This window comes from Genypterus blacodes, unplaced genomic scaffold (assembly GCF_046128005.1).
Source record: "Genypterus blacodes isolate CSIRO-AG114 ecotype Tasmania unplaced genomic scaffold, CSIRO-AGI_Gbla_v1 ptg000003l_1, whole genome shotgun sequence".
NCBI lineage: Eukaryota > Metazoa > Chordata > Actinopteri > Ophidiiformes > Ophidiidae > Genypterus > Genypterus blacodes.
The window spans coordinates 8420334-8441430 of NW_027466817.1; the positions used below are offsets into that span (position 1 = coordinate 8420334).

Sequence of the window (21097 nt, forward strand, 5' to 3'; positions counted from 1 at the left end):
GCAAGTTCACAATTGTTGTAGACACCACTACCATGGGATTTCGGGAGTTGAATCTCCAGAGTTATCATTCTAAATCAAAATACAAGTAATTTGTCAGTAAACAAACATGAATTCTTATACTTTTACGTCTATAACCTTCAACAGGAGTCGTATAGCTCCTTAAACAATGCATTTGTGCTCAAAATCCTCCATTTTGAAGCTATTCAGGTGTCAAAATGACAGTAAGATTGAAATCTTATTCCATATTATAGCAATGTTAGGGTTGAGAGAATGTCATAACTCCATGTCAAAGTGTAAATGCCCAGTTTTATTTATGGTTTTACAAATTTTGAAGCGTGCACCCTGTCCGTTACTAAAGGTGCTTTTGTATGAGGCCAGCACTTGGTGGATGCTACGTAGCTTGCGCAGCACCTTTCTCTCCGACACCAGATCCAACAAATCAAGTTCAACCCCCAGGACCGATCCAACCTTCCTGACATTCTATTGATCCTGTTGGCGTCTGCTGACCTCGCCCTACTGCCCCAGCACACCACAGCAAAGAAGATGGCACTGTCTACCACAGACTGGTAGAACATCATTAGCATGGTGTTGCATACATTGAAGGACCGTAGCCTCCTCAGGAAGTAGATTCAACTCTGTCCCTTCTTGTACACTGCCTCAGTGTTCTTAGATCAGTCCAGTTTGTCGTCCAGATGGACTCCCAGGTATTTGTATACCCGCACTGAGTCCACAGTCACCCCATTGATGGACACAGGTGTGGGGGTTGACTTCTTCTTTCGGAGGTACACCACCAGCTCCTTACTTTAGTCAGTGTTGAGCTGCAGGTGATTCAGCTCACACCACTCGACGAAGGAGTCCACGACACCCCTGTACTCCTCATCCTTCCCCTCGGTGATACAGTCCACTATTGCAGAGTCATCTGAGAACTTCTGCAGGTGGCAGGACTGGTGTACAGGGTGAATAGGAATGATAATAGGACCGTACCCTGTGGGGCCCCAGTATTGCACACCAAAGTGTCAGACACACATCCCTGCAGTCTGACAAACTGTGGCCGACCAGTCAGATAGCCAGACGATGTTGAATGTACTGGAGAAGTCAAAGAACATGACTCTCACAGTACAGTACTGCCAGGTCTGTCCAGATCGGAAAAGGCATGGTGAAGCAGGAAGATGACAGCCTCCTCTACTCCCAGTTTCGGCTGATACGCAAACTGCAGAGGGTCCAGTGGCGGTTTGACCAGGGGCCGAAGGAGTGACAGGACCAGTCTCTCCAAGGACTTCTTTAGGTGGGATGTCAGCGCCACTTCTATAGTCATTGAGGGTGCTGGGACGTTACTTCTGCGGGACTGGAACCAGGCAGGATGTCTTCCACAGCACCGGGACCTTCTCCAAACTGATGCTCAGGTTGAAGATGTACTGCAGGACTCCACACAGCTGGACAGGGCGTGCTTTCAGGACCCTTGGGCTGACACCATTTGGACCTGCAGCCTTACCTGGGCAGAGTGTGCACAGCTCTTTCCTGACCTGCTCTGCTGTGAAGATAGGTGTGCAGTGTGTGGTGGTGGGGGCAGAGGTGTTGTGAGGCATGGGGGTGGGGAGAGGCTGTGTGGTGCTGATACTGGTGGGGGGAGGTGGTGGCTGAGTGGTGCTGGTATTGGTGGGGGGAGGATAGCAGGTGTGGTGTTGTTGTGGGGGAATGGTGGTGAGGGGAGTCAGCGTGGCTGGAGGGTTGAGGGGGGTCGATGGCTGAAGAGCTGGAGAAGTGGACAGTGGGCCACTCATCGTCAAATCTATCGAAGAACAGGTTTAACCCGTTGGCCCAGTCCTGGTCCCCTCCTGCTGTCTGGCTACTGGTCAGCTTGTAGCCAGTCATGGTCCTCATGCCGCTCCACACCTCCCTCAGATTGTTCTCCTTCAGCAGCCTCTGGACACGCTTCATCTCCTCTCTATCACTGACACGGAAGTTTCTCTTCTTCTCATTCAAGAGGGCCATGATGTCTCTGGTCACCCAAGATTTGTTGTTGAGGAAGCAGCATACAGTCTCTGTGGGAACAATACTGTCCACACAGAAGTTGATGTACTCTGTTACACAGTCCGTGAGATCATCAATGTCTATATTTGTTGTTAATAAAAAAAGCAAGTCCCCCACCTTTTCTCTTGCCACTCTCTTGGTGAATCCTGTCTGCCCGAACAGTTAGGAAGCCATCGACATTCACGTTGGAGTTCGGGATGTCCCGTGGAGCCATGTCGCCGTGAAACACAAAACACTGCTCTCACGATACACCCGCTGAGTCCTCACCAAGACCGCTAGCTCGTCCGTCTTGTTAGCTAGCGATCTCACGTTCCCCGTGGTGATCGAAAGGAGATACGGTTTGTATCTCCGTTTCTTCTCTCATAGCCTTACATCCCCTGTACTTCCTTCTCAACTCCTTGGGGATTTCGGACCTTTCCCGTGCCAGCATGCTTGGCCAAAGAGAAACCAGCTGACTGCGCATGTACACAAAGACTTATTAAGCCGTAATGCTGGGCGAAGACGGCAACGCGGTTGAGGAGAAGAGCCCCAAAAATTAGGAAAACGGAGACCACTTTCCACAGCATTGTGATGTTATGTTAGGGAATCACTAGTCAACCCTAACTTAACTGATTAGTTAACAAAAAATACATAACATGGAGAGAGAGCAACTGTTGCTTGCACAGTGACGGAACATGTACACAGAGGAGTTAGAAGAGGAGATAATCTTACATGTTTACAAGAGATCCATGTGAAGCACAATGGTGCAGTTTGTCATTTGTTTTCATGGTCCGACACTGGTTATTTCGAGATGCAGCTTTGGCAGGAGGAGCAGAATTAAGTGATTGAGGATTACCAACCAAACATCATTGGAGCAGATGCACTGGATCTGAAAATGTACTAATTAATAACTTCCTAATAGTGAACCGCCTTTTGAAAATAATTTTATTTTCACAAAAAACCCGGAGAAGTCCTTTATTGAACTAGTTCCTGGATTCTTGACTTTGAGACATGTCATTCTTGTCAAAGGATTCTTTGAAACGTCATATTAAGAAGTTATCAAAAAACTAAAAAAGAATAGTTAATATACTGTATCTGCTATCTATGTAGATACTGAACTTCCAGATCCAGGATTTTTTAGGAGTCCTTATCTGTCATTGGCAGTTTTGATAGTGATGTCAGACTGTTGCTATGGGCTACCTAGGTCTAAAGGGTTAAGAAGCAGAAGCAGGCGTTTAGCTCAGGGATCCAACAGGGATTCACAGGCGCTCTACAGCATCTCAGCAGATGAATGCTTCAGATACTATCATAAGTTGTTTTCTTGCAATTATCTTAAGAATTTTAATGGTTTTGAATAAGGGAATGATATGTTTCAAGTAATTTTTCATGATTAACCTCACAATGGTTGACTTTATGTGTGCTTGATTCTTTTCCTGACAATTTTTACGAAGCTGATATTTGATATATGAATATTTGATGTATGAAATTTTGACAATCAGTCTACATAATGTTGCATATTTAACTCTTTTATATAGATATCAAGCATCGTCAGTGGTCATGAAAAACTCAACTCAGTTTTCATATTTCATACTTGGTGCCTACTTAGACGTAGGGGATTTTAAATACTTATTTTTCATCATAATTTTGTGTTTATATATTTTAATTGTTTTGGTTAATTTCTCGCTGATTTTTGTAATCTGTATAAACAGAAGCTTACATGAACCCATGTACCTGTTTCTGTGCAGCCTGTTTGTAAATGAGCTGTATGGGAGCATAGGTTTGTTTCCTCTCCTGCTGGTTCAGATCCTCTCTGACGTTCACACTGTTTCTACTTCATTTTGCTTCCTGCAGATTTTCTGGGTGTACTCTTATGGCAATGTGGAGTTTTTGACTTTAGCGATCATGTCTTATGATAGATACCTTGCTATCTGTCATCCTCTACATTATAGCACATATATGACACCAAACAAAGTTGCCAAGCTTATTGCTTTAGCATGGTTATACCCATTTCTATCAGTTTGTGTCATGATCTCACTAAGTGCTCGTTTACAGCTTTGTGGGAACATTATTGACAAAGTGTACTGTGACAATTTCCCTGTGGTCAGACTGGCATGTTATGACACTAGTGTAAACAACATTTATGGAATGATTTACATGTTTACCATCGTCTTTGGTCTCGTAATTTTAAACCTTTTCTCCTACGTTAAGATTCTTAAAATCTGTTTTTCTGGTTCCAAACATACGAGACAAAAAGCGGTCAGCACCTGCTCACCTCACCTCGCTTCCCTCATCAACTTCTCTTTTGGGTGTTTCTTTGAAGTTTTACAGAGCAGGTTTAATATGAGCGGTATACCCATTATATTGCGGATCTTCTTATCGCTATACTTTCTTACCTCTCCACCACTCTTCAACCCTTTAGTGTATGGCCTGAATATGTCGAAGATACGTATCACATGTAAAAGTTGGTTCTTGGGTAGAATGTAGAGTAGTAATGCTTACAGTCAATAAGTGTCCTCCATTTTAATAACATTGTGGTAGTTGGAGGAAGGGCTGACATAAAAAAAGTAGTTGTTTGTTTTCGAGTTTTAGAGAAAAATCTGACACAATCAAATTACACAATTAGAAATTACAATGACAGGTCTCATATTTACAGTTAGTGACCAACCCTGTTCAACTTAGAAACACACATTTTGATTTTGAACATTCAAGGACAAACTCAATTAAACCCTAAAAGTAGTAGTGGTAGTATTGTGAATTTCAAAACATTGTCAATAAAGTCATCAAATCCTGTCATCATACATAAAGTGTGAGTTTATACACCTTGGTAATCATTGTGACCCCAGTCCTCTCCTGGACCACTGCTGCAGCCCTCAGACAGGCCATAAAGGTTTAAAGCCAGTACCTTAGTTCAGCCAACCAGGATGAACCCACCAGCATAACCTTATTCAGATCTGTGTACCCTTACTAACCTTACACAATGACAGCCATTGGAAGCCAATACCAACCTAAAAGGTACTACTCAACCAGTGTGTAATTGTTTGTGATTATCTTTCTATCGTTGTTATCATGTAACCCAGTGTTTTTCAACCGGTGTGCCGCGGCACACTAGTGTGCCGTGAGAGATTGTCAGGTGTGCCTTGGGAAATTATCCAACTTCACTTAATTAGTCCACGAGCCCATCTGGTTATCCAGCCCGCGAGATAGACATGAAGACCACTACCCGCAACCCCACTCCCCCACCCCCCATAAAAAACTGGGACTCAGTCGTGGGCCAGACTCCATATCTCTTGAAAAATGGACTACAATTGTGTATGTTTTCCCTTCTCTCCAGATATATAATGATTAACTTTTTCATATGGAAACATTCTTAAGTTTGGAACAAGCGCAGTTGAATATTACAAACACATGAGAAATAGATTTTCAAATAAGAGATACATCAGTGGCATTGGTTTCTGATTTTTATCTTAATAATTAAAAGAAAATAATTATTATGCCTCTCTCTATCTGTAACCTTTCAAGTTCATTTTCAATGGAAACCTTTTTTTGACAGAACAACAGAACAACCCAAATAAAATAATAATTTCCCTCAATGAAAATCCAACAATTCAACTATTCTAGGTCAGGCCAGACATTTGAGCAGCTTGGGGACGGAGTTGGGGAATTGTGTCTGGGATGAAACGAGGAAACAGAGTCATACTTTGACTTGAGCGTGTCACTACACTGGAGTTCAATCAGCTCCATTTGGAGGTTGGTTGATGCGCATTCCACGTCAAATGCAAACGGATTACTAAGCACTCCAAACCTACATTTCTGGGCTTCAAAGTCGGCAAATCGCCGCGTAAACTCGGTGCTGAGTACGTAGAGTTTTTCAGCAAACTGTGCACTTGGCAACACACAGGTAGGGGCTGCCCTTTCATGGTTTGGCGGCACGGAAAATGGCCCGAGCTTCCTTGCAGCATCCGAGTCTCCCACAGGTACAACTTAGTTTGAAGAGCCCTCACCGCAGCGTACATGTCTGTGATGACGCGGTCCTGCCCCTTAAGCTGCAGTTTTTTATTTTGGCCCACTGAGTATTTGAGTTTGACACCCCTGATCTAGAGGTTGAACTTTTGAAGCACAATAAAACGTCACTAAAAGTTGTTCCTCTCCAATGGTCTATTCCCAAAGAGGGTTTTAATGATGACATCAGGCTGCTTCAGTGGACATCCTCCATTTGAAAAGGTTATATGAAGCAGAAGAGCTTTCACTCAGTTAGGAGATACTTGGGATGACTAGAGCACCACAGCACATCCAGTGTTTGTCATACAATGTCTCAAAGATGTTCTATAAGACATTTGATCACTATATTTGCTTAAAGAGAAGTGGTAAGATGGTTGGTACAAATGTATTTTTGATTAATAATCTGTTTATTGCTATTAGACTCAATAAATCTTTGTGCTAGATGCTTTAGCTTTTTTTTTCAAACATAGTTGAAAGTTTATGCCTGATTAGCTTACAATAATCGAAAACAAAATGTAACAATTTTTCGTATAAATACATATTTCCATGAACAGTGTTATCGTTACATGAACCAAATGAAAAATCATGTTAAACTCAACACAGTTGTCATACTTCACATTTGGTGCCTACTTTGACACTGGGCATCTAAAATATTTATTTTTCACGATTGTTGTGTTCTTATATACTCTAACTATTTGTGCCAATTTATTGTTGGTTATAATAATCTGTATGAACAGAAGCTTACATGAACCCATGTACCTGTTTCTGTGCAGCCTGTTTGTAAATGAGCTGTATGGTAGCACGGGTTTGTTTCCTCTCATGCTGGTTCAGATCCTCTCTGACATTCACACCGTTTCTGCTCCACTTTGTTTCCTGCAGGTTTTCTCTGTGTACCATTATGGAAGCGTAGAATTTACCAATTTAGCCATCATGTCTTATGACAGATACCTTGCTATCTGTTGTCCTCTGCAATATAACACACTTATGACATCTAACAAGATAGCCATGCTCATTGCCTTAATATGGTTACCCCCTTTTTTTACGGTTGTGGTAACAGTATCTTTGAGTAACTCCTTACAGCTTTGTGGGATTAATATTAACAAAGTGTACTGTGACAACCACTCCATCATCAAACTGGCATGCTCTGACACTACAGTAAATAATGTCTATGAATATATAGCTGCTTCCTGTACAGTCTTTTGTCCCGTGAGTTTAATCTTTTACACTTACACAAAGATTCTTAAAGTGTGTTTTTCTGGTTCCAAACAGACCAGACAAAAAGCAGTCAGCACCTGCTCACCTCACCTTGCTTCCCTGCTCAACTTTTCTTTTGGGGTTTGCTTTGAAGTATTACAGAGCAGATTTAATATGAACACCATGCCAAATATTGTACGCATTTTCCTGTCCTTGTACTTTCTTACATGTCAGCCACTCTTCAATCCAGTAATGTATGGACTCAATCTGTCCAAAATACGAAACATATGTAAAAGCCTGATTTCATGTGAAATGTAGGTCATATGCAGTTGCAGACAAATCAAAAAAAAAGATTTTACTGTACTACTGTACTTCAGAGTGCCATGCACTGTACTCATCTACCTTTTTTTATTCTTTAGTTTGTTTTATCAATTTCTTTTGCTCTGTTTTGCTCTAGATTAAGTTTATAAAATCAAAATGTGATTCTCTGTCAAATAATTTTTTCCTTTTTGGGGGGAAGAAACCTTTTTTCTTCAGGTTTGAACTTGGCAATGTCAGGTACTTGAATTACTCCAATGTGGATCGATGGCACACTCTGCTTTAATAAATGCTTCTAATAAAGGAAGGGTTTGTTCAGAACTGAGGTCACTTCTACTGTTTATTCTTGTCTGTGGTTTGTTTTGGTAGATTTCACTTTAAGAATCTTCATGTTAGTGTATTGGATTAGACTAAGTGGACCAATTATTGTGATAAAAGTGTAAATAAGTCCATAGATGTTAATCACTATGGTGTCTGAGCATGCCAGTTTGACAATTGGGTAGTTGCCACTGTACACTTGTTAATAAATTTCCCACAGAACTGTAAATGCACACCGAAAGATATGACAAATATATCTGAAAGAGAGGCATACCACCATGGTATAGCAATAAGCTTGATGACTTTGTTATAAGTCATATGAGTGTTTTATTGTAGAGCAGGGATCTCCAACCTTTTTGACAAAGTAGTGTGAACATTTGTAAAATGTTGATATCCAACACTCACATTTTGTATCAAAAACCTCTTAAAGCTCAAGCTCACACTAATGAATTCACATCATATTAATCTCATAGAAAACAAAACAATATTTACTATATATATATACTTATTTTTAGTACTGGGCAACGATTTAAAACTTTAATCGCGATTAATTACATGATTTTCTTTAAACAAATAAGGTGCTTTTTAACAGCAGTATTCCCTTTGCACAGTAGCAGTTAAAATAGTTATTGTAAATCTCAACGTAAACATTCATCAAATCAAATATAATGTATAAGGCATAATATAATATAATAATAATAATAAGGCAGCTGATCATATTTCTTGCACTTTCTGCGCTTAGTCTGTTGACTTAATTTGAAAACGTTCCACTGCTGTGCAAGTTAACGGGATAGTTAACTTGAACAGCACTACTTACCTTCCATATTTCACATTTTCTGTCTGTCCACATATCAGTGTCACAATTTCCCTTCACATTCCCTGTAACTCTGGGAATTCCCTGTAGTTCCCATACCATCTGTAATTCACGTGCATTCAGTCTGTTCTGATGTTAGTGAGCAAATGAGACACACACAATTGTCATTTACATTTGTAAAAATGTTGAATTCCTCATGAAAATAGTATATTTTTTGCGTTTTATCGGCCTGGCTATTTTCCGCGGCCATTGTCAAATCTAGCGTGCGATTGCTAGCCTGCTAAAATCCCTTGATGTTACAGTGACACTGACATAACCAACCTTGACAGCAGCGTAATTTTTTTGACTGACAGCTGATTGATATAGTATAATCATTTTGTGACAGCAGGGGGCAGGATGTCTCTGATTTTGATTGGATAGAAATTTAAACAGGTTTACCAAGTGAGGTTGTGCACTCTAAAAACAAAGCATTGGCTCAACAAAAAAAATTAACGCAACAGTTTGCATCAATCTTTTTGAGTTACGACAACTTCTAATGAAATTATGTTTAACCAACAAACTACATTGAGTTAGGGGAATTAGCATTTCCGCTACAATCAAACGTATTTTTAATTACCGCTTACTTGATAATTGGTAGCATTAACACAAGTTTTTTAAGTTGATTACTCAAAAAATTTAGTTGTATCAACTACTTTTTCCAAACTGTAAGTTGTATCACAATAGTAACCAAAGTCCAATTTACAATACAAATATCTCACCTAACATAGACATAAAAGCAACATTGGATGAAATGAGCAAATGAATTTAGATTACATAATGTAGTTGACAGTTACACAAATAAGCAATTAATCATGATTTTCCTCCCCACAGCACAAATGAAAAGCCCTCTCTAGCTGAGCAGATTTGTCAAATGAAACTTTATCATTCTTCACTGTTGTGCTAAAATAAAGGGTTGGATGGCCAAATTACACTGCTAAATATGACTAGCGTTAGCTACATATAGTAGTACAACATATTCCATCAACTGTATTAGCAGGTGTAGCCTAACGTCTGTGCATGGGTCCACTATTGTTCATATTACAATTGAGAATATGCCCAAATACATTGCTTTAGTAGAATTTATTTGTAGGTTGAAATTATAGTCACCTTAAAAATTTCCTTTGTAACGTATTTCTTCAGCTACAGGTCCTCACAGTCTTTACTGTCTGAATTCGTCCAGGCATGTTACATGGGGGGGGGGGGGGGACTTGAACTCAAGGTGGAGAAAAATTAAGTTACCAAGCCAATTTCATAAAGTTACTACAACTTGAATTTTGTTTTGAATCAATTCACACAGAAATTTGAGTTTAAATTACACACAATATTGAGTTGATGTAATTACCAACATTATCATGTAAACACAACTCATCAAAATAACTTTTGCAACTTAAAAAATTGATCTAAATCAATAAATTTGAATTTTTATCTTGCAACCATGCATCTAATTAATTGGTGGTAAAAGGTCCCCTGAATTACTTTTTAGAGTGTGTTGTCAAATTAATGTATTCTTTGAACCATTAGTGAGCCACTCAGAAATGGGTGGCGAGCTACTGGTAGTTCGTGAGCAACGTGTTGGAGACCCCTGTTCTAGAGGATGACAGATAGCAGTATACCTGTCATAGGACTGCTAAATTACAAAATTCTACATTTACACAAGAGTACAAATTGAAAATCTGCAGGAGACCAAAGCAAATTGAAACATTTTGAACGTCAGAGAGGATCTGAACCAGCAGAAATGGAAACAAACCTGCACTACCATACAATTAATTTACAAACAGGTTGCACAGAAACAGGTACATAGGTTCATGTAAGCTTCTGTTCATGCAAATGACCACAATCAACAATACTTTGGCACAAACAATTAAAATATATAGGCAGAAAAAACGTGGTGCAGTGGTTAGCACTTCTGCCTCACAGCAAGAAGGTTGTAGGTACAAGACCAGGGCCTCTATGTGTGGAGTTTGAGCTTTGCTTGCTAAGCTTGAGCCACCTTTTTGAAATACTTCCATTTTCACAAATTGGCATTTATTACCCTTTATTGAAATAGTGCCTGGATTCTGGACTTTGAGACATGTCATGGCTCTCAAATGATTCTTTGGAATGCGTTCAAAACTTATCAAAACTGTTTTGAATTGTATAGCTAGGATCTGAACTTTTGGTTCCAGGAGCTGTGAACAAACAAACATATTCTGAAGACAGGTATGTCTCTATAAAACTTAAGTATTAAATATTGCCTTACAAACTTGCAAGAAAAAATTCTCCTCTTCACCTTAAACTCTACTCCCTTACTGGTGACTGGCTACAAAAAGTTTTGTACTTATCTGTCATTGGCAGCTTTGAATATGATGTCAGACTGTTACTATGGGTGACCTCTGAAACAAAAGGTTTTAAGAAGTAGAAGCAGCAGTAAAGCTCAGTTAACAGGGATTCACAGTCAGGCTACAGCATCACATCAGATGAATGGCTCAAAACTGTTTTCTTACGCCGGTCTAAGGCATTGTAATGGCTTTGAATAAGGGAAATATATGTCAAGGTAATTTATCATGACTTATCTCACAATGATTGACTTTTTGTTTGATTGAATCTTGTTCCAAAGCTTATATTTTATACATATTTAATTTAATTTAATTTAACATAATATTTAACAATCAGTCTACAAAATGTCGCTTTGGTAGCGCTTTCATATAGATATCAACCATCATCAGGGGTCATGATAAACTCAACACAGTTTTCATATTTCATACTAGGTGCCTACTTAGACGTAGGGGATTTAAAATACTTATATTTCACCATAGTTTTGTGTTTATATGTCTTAATTGTTTTGGTTAATGTCTTGATGATTATTGTAATCTGTATAAACAGAAGCTTACATGAACCCATGTACCTGTTTCTGTGCAGCCTGTTTGTAAATGAGCTGTATGGTAGCACAGGTTTGTTTCCTCTCCTGCTGGGTCAGCTCCTCTCTGACATTCACATTGTTTCTACTTCATTTTGCTTCCTGCAGATTTTCTGGTTGTTCTCTTATGGTAATGTGGAGTTTTTGACTTTAGCGATCATGTCTTATGATAGATACCTTGCTATCTGTCATCCTCTACATTATAACACATATATGACATCAAACAAAGTTGCCAAGCTTATTGCTTTTACATGGTTATACCCATTTCTATCAGTTTGTGTCATGATCTCACTGAGTGCTCCTTTGCAGCTGTGTGGAAACATTATTAACAAAGTTTATTGTGACAACTACCCTGTAGTCAGACTGGCATGTTATGACACAACTGTAAACAACATATATGGAATCATTTACATGTTTACCATCGTCTTTGGTCTCTTAATTTTAAACCTTTTCTCCTACATAAAGATTCTTAAAATCTGTTTTTCTGGTTCCAAACAGACTAGACAAAAAGCGGTCAGCACCTGCTCACCTCACCTCGCTTCCCTCATCAACTTCTCTTTTGGATGTTTCTTTGAGATTTTACAGAGCAGGTTTAATATGAGCAGTATACCCATTATGTTGCGCATCTTTTTATCGTTATACTTTCTTACCTGTCCACCACTCTTCAACCCTTTGGTGTATGGCCTAAATATATCGAAAATACGTATCATGTGTAAAAGTTGGTTGTTGGGTAGAATGTAGAGTAGTAATGTTAAGAGTTACCAGATAACATCCATTTTAATAACATTGTGCTATTTCGAGTAAGATTGGACATAAAAAAGTCGAATGTTTTGCAGTTTAAATCTTTGTGAATCTTTGTTGGAAAGTAGCCTTAATAAATTTAAGATTACCTAGCTAAAGAGTAGGAATGAGCTTAATACTGTTGGACAAAGTCTGTGTAGCGCTCTCATACAGCCCAAGTCATGACACTATCAAGAACGTTCTGATACAAATTTTCATTTTAAATTGTAAGTTGGTCCCAATCCTTCCATGGTGAGATACAATTGTTATGTAGTAAATGTAGCAATTGTGAAGACTGTGCATTACTGTTTCACAGTTTTCTGTTATTTAAATGTGCTGTGATTTCCTCTTTGGCTGTACTCCTAGAACCAGACAGTAATGTTTACTGAATTGCTGAGTGTTTCTGACATACTGAATGTGGATTCAATCTCCCTTTTTGAATCACTTCATTTTTTTTCTTGATCATTTAACAACATAAAATCGGGGGTGATTTCAGCCTTTTCTGTTTAACTGTAACCATCGAAACTGGACTGTGTTTTTTTTTTTCATATCTATTGAGATAATTTTCAACTCTATTTGAATGTTTTATGTTGTATGTATGTTTTATTTGAATGATTTTATCCTTCAATACTTTCCTTTATTTTGTATTTTCTTTCAAATGTTGTGCTATATGTCTTAAGGAAAGCACTTGCCTTTGTGTTTGAACAATGCTATACTAATACTGTACTTTTGCCATGCCTTGCTTTGCATCGCATTTATAATGAACAAAAACAGTTGTATCAAAAATAAGACGAAAGAAATCCCAACTTGAATTCTGCCCTGAGTGGCCCAGACAACCCTGATGTGGAATTCTCAGTAATTTTGATATTAGTGACCAACCCTGTTCAACTCAGAAACACAGATTTTGATTTTGAACATTCAAGGACAAACTCAATTAAACCCTAAAATAAGTAGAAATAGTGGTAGTATTGCGAAATTCAAAGTATTGTCAATAAAGTCCTGAAATCCTGTCATCATACATTAAGTGTGAGTTAATACACCATACACATCACACATTGTGACCCTAGTCCTCTCGTGGACCACTGCTGTAGCCCTCAGACAGGCCATATAGGTTTAAAGCCAGTACACCTTAGTTCAGCCAACCAGGATGAACCCACCAGCATAATCTTATTCAGATCTGTGTACCCTTACTAACCTTACACAGTGACAGCCATTGGAAACCAAGACCAACATAAAAGGTACTCATCAACCAGTGTGTAATTATTAATCCTGATCACTTGGCTGTTTGTGATTATCTTTGGCGATTAACCGATCACTAGCCTGTTCATTACTTCTTTACCTTATCACATGTGTGAATGCAGAAATCAAAGAAATGACAACTGGTTTGTTAACCTAGAGCAGGGTTGGGGAACCTTTTTCCTATCAAGGGCCATTTTCATTTTTACATCATCCCTCAGGGGCCATACTCAATTATTGAACACAAAACTTCTATTGAAATGAAGTTCATAGTGTATTTTTACGGCCTTTTTCACTTAATTGAAATAAGATCAGGATCATTACCATTCATTTCATGTTTTTTGCCAATTTTAAATGTATCCATGTCATTGTTTCTTATTGTTTTAATGCTCTCCATTTTTAAGAATCTGTTCCTGTCGGTTTTATATTCACTGATGTTAAGTTGTTTTAGCAGCATTTTATATTGTGAAAGGTGATATATAAGAAAAATATTACGCGCCAACGTAGACCGACTACCTGACTACCTAACCGTCATTTTGCATTACCATGCGCTGATGCGTCGTAATGATGTAAGATAGCTACGCTCTGTTGTGTTCAATGACTCTTGGCCTTGGCCCGGAAAGACAGACATCTGCCCATTTTCTCCCAAGGTGGATTAATTGCTGACTGGAAAATATTTAAGTCTAAGTATGTAAGTCTTAAATATTGAAGTATATTTTTTGTGTGTTTATGTATTGTCTCGCGGGTTGGATGAAGGGGTTCCCTACCCCTGACCTAGAGGTTGGACTTTTGAAGCACAATAAAAAGTAACTAAACAAATTGTTCCTTTCTAATGGTCTATTCCCAAGGAGAGTTTTAATAATGAGGTCAGGCTGCTTCAGTGGACGCCCTCCATTTGAAAAGGTTATATGAAGCAGAAGTGCTTTCACTCAGTTAGGAGATACTTGGGATGACTAGAGCACCACAGCAGGTCCAGTGTTTGTCATACAATGTCTCAAATATGTTCTATGAGACATTTGATCACTATATTTGCTTAAATTAGAGAAATGGTAAGATGGTTGGTACAAATATGTTTCTGATAAATAATCAGTTTTCTGCTATTAGACTGAAAAAATCTGTGTGCTAGATGCTTTGGCTGCACATTTTTTTCAAACATAGTTGAAAGTTTTTGCCTGATTAGCTTACAATAATCAAAAACAAAATGTAACAATTATTCATTTAGATACTTCAATGAACAGTGTTATCGTTACATGAACCAAATGAAAAATCATGTTAAACTCAACACAGTTGTCATACTTCACATTTGGTGCCTACTTTGACACTGGGCATCTAAAATATTTATTTTTCACGATTGTTGTGTTCTTATATACTCTAACTATTTGTGCCAATTTATTGTTGGTTATAATAATCTGTATGAACAGAAGCTTACATGAACCCATGTACCTGTTTCTGTGCAGCCTGTTTGTAAATGAGCTGTTTGGTAGCACGGGTTTGTTTCCTCTCATGCTGGTTCAGATCCTCTCTGACATTCACACCGTTTCTGCTCCACTTTGTTTCCTGCAGGTTTTCTCTGTGTACTATTATGTAAGCATAGAATTTACCAACTTAGCCATCATGTCTTATGACAGATACCTTGCTATCTGTTGTCCTCTGCAATATAACACACTTATGACATCTAACAAGATAGCCATGCTCATTGCCTTAATATGGTTAACCCCTTTTTTTACGGTTGTGGTAACAGTATCTTTGAGTAACTCCTTACAGCTTTGTGGGATTAATATTAACAAAGTGTACTGTGACAACCACTCCATCATCAAACTGGCATGCTCTGACACTACAGTAAATAATGTCTATGAATATATAGCTGCTTCCTGTACAGTCTTTTGTCCTGTGAGTTTAATCTTTTACACTTACACAAAGATTCTTAAAGTGTGTTTTTCTGGTTCCAAACAGACCAGACAAAAAGCAGTCAGCACCTGCTCACCTCACCTTGCTTCCCTGCTCAACTTTTCTTTTGGGGTTTGCTTTGAAGTATTACAGAGCAGATTTGATATGAACACCATGCCAAATATGTTACGCATTTTCCTGTCCTTGTACTTTCTAACATGTCCTCCACTCTTCAATCCATTAATGTATGGACTCAATCTGTCCAAAATACGAAACATATGTAAAAGCCTGATTTCATGTGAAATGTAGGTCATAACAGGTATGCAGTTTGACTAATGAATTTTACTGTACTACTGTACTACTGCTGTACTTTAGAGTGCCATACACTCCACTCATCTACCCTTTTTTATTCTTTAGTTTGTTTAATTACGTTCCACAAAGTTGGAATAATTGTTTATTTCAATTTAATGGGCGGCCGTGTATTTTTTGCTCTGTTTTGCCTTACACTCCATTACCAAATCTAAATAATTTTTCTTCAGGTTTAATCTTGGCAATGTCCTTGGATATCTCCAATGTGGATGGATTGCACACTCTGCTTTAATAAATGCTTCTAACAAAGGAAGGGTATTATCCTTAACTGTCACTTCTGCTGTTTATTGTTTATTGTTACCGCATAACTTTGTAAAGAAAGACTAGATGAAAAACATTGTTCACTGACATCAAAATGTGATTAATCAAACTATACTTAATAGCACAAATAAGAGTACCTAGACCTCACATTTGCTGAGACAGGAACAATTACAATTGAAGCGTCATGGATCAGTGTGAAATACAAGTTTAGCAATATGCTTGATTGATTAATTAATCGATTAGTCATTAACCCCCTGGTTATATCCCACTCTGTATCTGGCAGGTAGAGGTCACATAGAGCAGGTGAAGGTTGCTGGAGCTGGTTTACAGTCAATGTGCAAATAAATGCAGTAGGCCTGATAAATGTGTGTTATGCACAATAAGTGAAATCTGTCGATAGTTTGCTGATGGAAGAAAGCTGATGGCCAGAAGAGACTTTTTCTATCCTTCTTTATTAATAAATGATGGCATAATAAACTCATATTGTACAGCCTATATGTACAATATACGTATGCAACATAAACCATTTACTACACACCTAAAAAGTGTTATACATTTATAAAGACCTTGCTTGTTAGATTAGCTGTCATCTTATTCCACAACACATTGTGTCTTTACAGTTAAAGCCTGAATGCATGGCTGTGCCTTATTGTGATCTCAGTATCATAGTGGCAAATTAGTCAAACATGTGAACTTAATCAGTGACTTTTTTTATGTTCTTGAGGGGTTCTTGGTTATTTTCATAATCCTTAAATTTATTTTAGGGTGAGTTAGATTAACTTAGTGGCAAAACTTTGGGGCAAACTAAATGGGTCTGGACCAGATACAACCTTGTTGGTCACAATATTATAAATTAACATTTGTGACATGAAATGATTATTCTATGTATGTCATCACATAACTTATAGAAATTGTGCGTAACAATAAAGCGCTTAACAACATCATAACTCAGCACACTGGGATACGGCCAGAGTGATTAGTAGAATTTATAAAATAAAAACACAAAGGAACACAATTATACATTTTCCTGTATTAGTGGAATGTATCTTCACAAGACAAAATCAGTGTAAGGTCTATGTTGTTTATGGTGTGTGCTTTTCATCTTTGTGAAGGCGATGCTTCTCAGCTCCCTCACACATGACATCTTTAATATCTTCATCAAGTTGTTATTTTTCCGATTTTCCCTTTTATTACCAATGTTACTTGAAAGGACCATTTCTGACAACAATGATGTTGAATCACCTACACTTCATTAGAGAACAGATTTTTACATAGAATACGAATTTTGGATAGATTCAGTCCGTACACTAGAGGGTTGAAGAGTGGCTGCCATGTAAGGGTATAAAATGATAAAACAATTCTCAAAGTATTGAATGCACTGTCCATATTAAACCTGCTCTGTACAATTTCAAAGAAACACCCAAAAGAAAGGTTGAGAAGAGAAGCCAGGTGAGGTGAGCAGGTACTGATAGCTTTTTGTCTGGTCTGTTTGGAACCTGAAAAACACACTTTAAGAATCTTTATGTAAGTGTAAAAAATAACTAATAAAGGACCACAGATTTCAATAATAGTGAACATGAGCCCATATATGTTATTGACCGTGGTGTCACTGCATGCCAGCTTGACGATTAAGTAATTGTCACAGAACACTTTGTTAATAACGTTCCCACAGAGCTGTAAAGGAGCACTTAAAGATATTGTGACAGAACATGCAAGCAAAGGGTAAAACCATGTGAGAGCAATAAGTTTTGCAACTTTGTTAGATGTCATATGACTGTTGTACTGCAGAGGATGGCAGATAGCAAGGTATCTGTCATACGACATGACAGATAAGATGGCAAACTCTATTGCTGCATAAGTGTACACACAGAAGATCTGCAAGAAACAAAAGGAAGTAGGCACAGTGTGAATGTCAGAGAGGATCTGAATCATCATGAATGGAAAAAAAGCTGCGCTACCGTACAGCTCATTTACAAACAGGCTGCACAGAAACAGGTACATGGGTTCATGTAAGCTTCTGTTCATTAAGATCAACACAATCAACAATATATTGATGCAAACAATTAAAACATATAAGGACAAAATAACCAGGAAATACAAGTATTTCAAACGCCCTGTGTCAAAGTAGGCACTCAGAGTGAAATATGGAAACTGTGTGAAGTTTACCATGATTTTGTTGTGCTGCTAAGAGCTCCTGTTGAAGGAATGAAGTGGTTGCGGTTTAGTCGGTTACATTATTTAAAAAAAGATATCCGAAATTAAACTTGTATTAAGTTAATGTTTCTTTCATAACGGATCAGACTAAAGTGATATAAATTGAATTAAGTAGACCTAAAGAACGGGTCTATCAACAAGTCGATCTCAACAAAACAATTTGTAGAAAGACTCGATAAGACATCAGAAAACAGTTTGTGACATGGTGGGACTTATAGCCTTCCTCTGTTGTGGTGCTGTTGTCAACCCCTGAGTCCTAACAAACTCCGCTGAAGCTCTGCCTCTCCATCTTTTAACCTTCTCAAACAGAGGACGCCCACAGCAGATTTGTCAATAATATCAGAAAAAAGAAAACTTTGCATACCACTGACGTATTTCCCTTTTGAACGATGTCTTATTTAATTAATTATCAAAACATTGGCCACATAAAGTTTGCACTTAATATTGTTTTCCACTGGTCACTTACATTGTGTCTTATTCAATATCAGTTGTGGAAGGAATTGAAGGGAATAATAATAGTAATAATAATAACTTTAAAAAACAATCAGTAAAATCGTAAAATCACTTATACACTTACACTCACAGGCAACCAGTGGAGATCTGCAAGGCCTGGTGTGTTGTGTTCATTTAAATAATCCAAAAAAAGAAACAAAAACCGGAAGACGGGGGATTTCTCCTAAGAGAGAGTCTCAACTTAACTTGGCCAGCTGTGATAATGCATAAGTAACATCAAAAGTGGAAGACTGTGGATAAATGTAACAAAGTGAAGCCAACTGGATTTGCCTTTGAAAGCAGATTCTCTCAAGGGACTTTGAGGCTGCCCTCTGAACTTTAGTTGCAGTAGAACATTACAACAATAGACATCCAAAACTGACTCTTTTGGCACAGCAAATTTGATGCAAATCTTCAATGTGTTATCATCGAATAAAAAGAGTCGTCTGTGACTTTATTGGACATGTGGATCACTATTCTGCATGTGAAACAGCTGTGTAAAGGTTCACGTGGCCATGGCATCACAAGGGCTACTTCCTATTGGTGCTGAAGTTTGAAGATGTATGACACTTTTAGAACTCATATCTGTTTTTATTTGCAGGAACTTTATTTTAGCATATCTCCAATCATATGAATTGTTGACAGAATGATCAAATTCAATTCAATTCCACTTTATTCATTTAGCGCCAAATCACAACAAACGTTATCTCCAGCACTTAACATACAGAGCAAATTATTTCTACACTACACTTAGGTAGGAGCTCTGTGACCCATCAACATTTTACAACAGTAGAAGTATGTGTTTCGTATTTTGGACATTTGCATTCCAAACATTAGAGGACTCAGAAAAGGTTGAATCATTCCAAAATATAGAGACAGGGCAACTTGCAGCTCACTGGGTACACTGCTCATGTCAAATCTGGTCCGTAATATTTCAAAGAAACAACCAAAAGAAAAGTTGAAGAGTGAAACAAGTTGAGGTACGCAGGTATTGAAAGCTTTTTGTCTGGTTGCTTTTGAACTGGCAAAACAAATTTTCAGAATTTTAATGTAAGAAAAAGTGATTGGAAGTAGAGGGACTAAGATGGAGATTAAACTGGAAAAAATTCCATATATATTAGTAACTTTGTTTTCAGCGCAAGCCAGCTTCACAATTAAGTAGTTACTGCAGTATATACTGTTCATGATGTTTCCACACAATAGCAAATTCACGCTTAGGGATAAGGTGATCATGGTCTTAACAAAACAATACAACCATGAAAGAATAATAAAGGCACCCAGCTTGATTGGTGTCATGCTTGTGTTATATTGTAGAGGACAACAGATAGCAAGGTATCTGTCATAAGACATGATGGCTAAAGTACAAAATTCTGTATTTGCATAAGAATACAAATTGAAAATCTGCAGGAAACAAAGTGGAGCAGAAACAGTGTGAATATCAGAGAGGACCTGAATCAGCAGAAATGGAAACAAACCTGTGCTACCATACAGCTCATTTACAAACAGGCTGCACAGAAACAGGTACATGGGTTCATGTAAGCTTCTGTTCATACAGATTACAACAATGAGTGATGTGTTTGCAACAATAATTAAGATGTATAGAAACACAATTAATATAACATAGAAGTATTTCAAAGTTCCTACATTCAGATAAGCTCCAAGTATGAAATGAGTTGTAGTTGAATTCACCATCATTCCTGTTTTAGGTCACAAAACAAAAACCTCAGTGTGCAAATGATGAAACTGTTTTCCCCTCACAGTCTCATATGACTCATTGTTAGATTTTTTTGCGAAGCAGCTTTGTTAGAATACAAAACTTCAAACTTTGATACAACAGCACTATTGACATTCAATACCATTTGTGATCAGGGGGGTTGGGGTGTGGGTTAGAATATTGAGGATCTTTTATATTCCTAAAAACAGGTAAAAAATAATTATATGACAAATGATATCACTTTTAGAATACGCTTCAGAAAACACTAACAATAGATATATTTTCATAATATAGACAATTACTCTTATTGAGGTAAACCATAAGCCTGTAAGACTGTTATATTCTAATGTCAGTACATGCAAACATAACAAGTAAAATAGTGCAATCTGTTTTAAAGACTACAATTATAGATCCTGTAAGAAGTAAATAGCACAAACTGGAAAGCTCATTTCATTTGTATGCTGTAGAATTGATGGTGAGGATCATGAAATTTGTATCATTTTTAAATTTCAGTATTGGTACTTTTCACAACCCTAATTCAAAGACAACATTTTAC

At 37.8% G+C, this 21097-nt stretch overlaps 6 protein-coding genes across 6 annotated transcripts; 4 read left to right on the plus strand and 2 right to left on the minus strand.

The window, feature by feature from the left end:
- Positions 1-3411: 3411 nt before the first annotated feature.
- On the plus strand, positions 3412-4895 carry LOC142992422 (olfactory receptor 52K1-like). Its single transcript, XM_076142854.1, has 6 exons — positions 3412-3425; positions 3720-3888; positions 4063-4188; positions 4339-4445; positions 4559-4574; positions 4854-4895. Exons 1-6 carry the CDS (start codon positions 3412-3414, stop codon positions 4893-4895), a joined length of 474 nt encoding a protein of 157 aa, XP_075998969.1.
- Positions 4896-6594: 1699 nt separating this feature from the next.
- Positions 6595-7521, plus strand: LOC142991423 (olfactory receptor 10J4-like). Its single transcript, XM_076141559.1, has one exon. The coding sequence runs from the start codon at positions 6595-6597 to the stop codon at positions 7519-7521; it is 927 nt and encodes a 308-aa protein (XP_075997674.1).
- Positions 7522-11402: 3881 nt separating this feature from the next.
- Positions 11403-12329, plus strand: LOC142993000 (olfactory receptor 10A3-like). Its single transcript, XM_076143592.1, has one exon. The coding sequence runs from the start codon at positions 11403-11405 to the stop codon at positions 12327-12329; it is 927 nt and encodes a 308-aa protein (XP_075999707.1).
- A 2544-nt stretch (positions 12330-14873) lies between these two features.
- LOC142991352 (olfactory receptor 10J4-like) lies at positions 14874-15800 on the plus strand. Its single transcript, XM_076141461.1, has one exon. It carries the CDS (start codon positions 14874-14876, stop codon positions 15798-15800), a length of 927 nt encoding a protein of 308 aa, XP_075997576.1.
- A 1563-nt stretch (positions 15801-17363) lies between these two features.
- On the minus strand, positions 17364-18290 carry LOC142994981 (olfactory receptor 5F1-like). Its single transcript, XM_076145851.1, has one exon. It carries the CDS (start codon positions 18288-18290, stop codon positions 17364-17366), a length of 927 nt encoding a protein of 308 aa, XP_076001966.1.
- A 1287-nt stretch (positions 18291-19577) lies between these two features.
- On the minus strand, positions 19578-20522 carry LOC142992431 (olfactory receptor 11A1-like). Its single transcript, XM_076142865.1, has one exon. It carries the CDS (start codon positions 20520-20522, stop codon positions 19578-19580), a length of 945 nt encoding a protein of 314 aa, XP_075998980.1.
- Between the last annotated feature and the right edge of the window lie 575 nt (positions 20523-21097).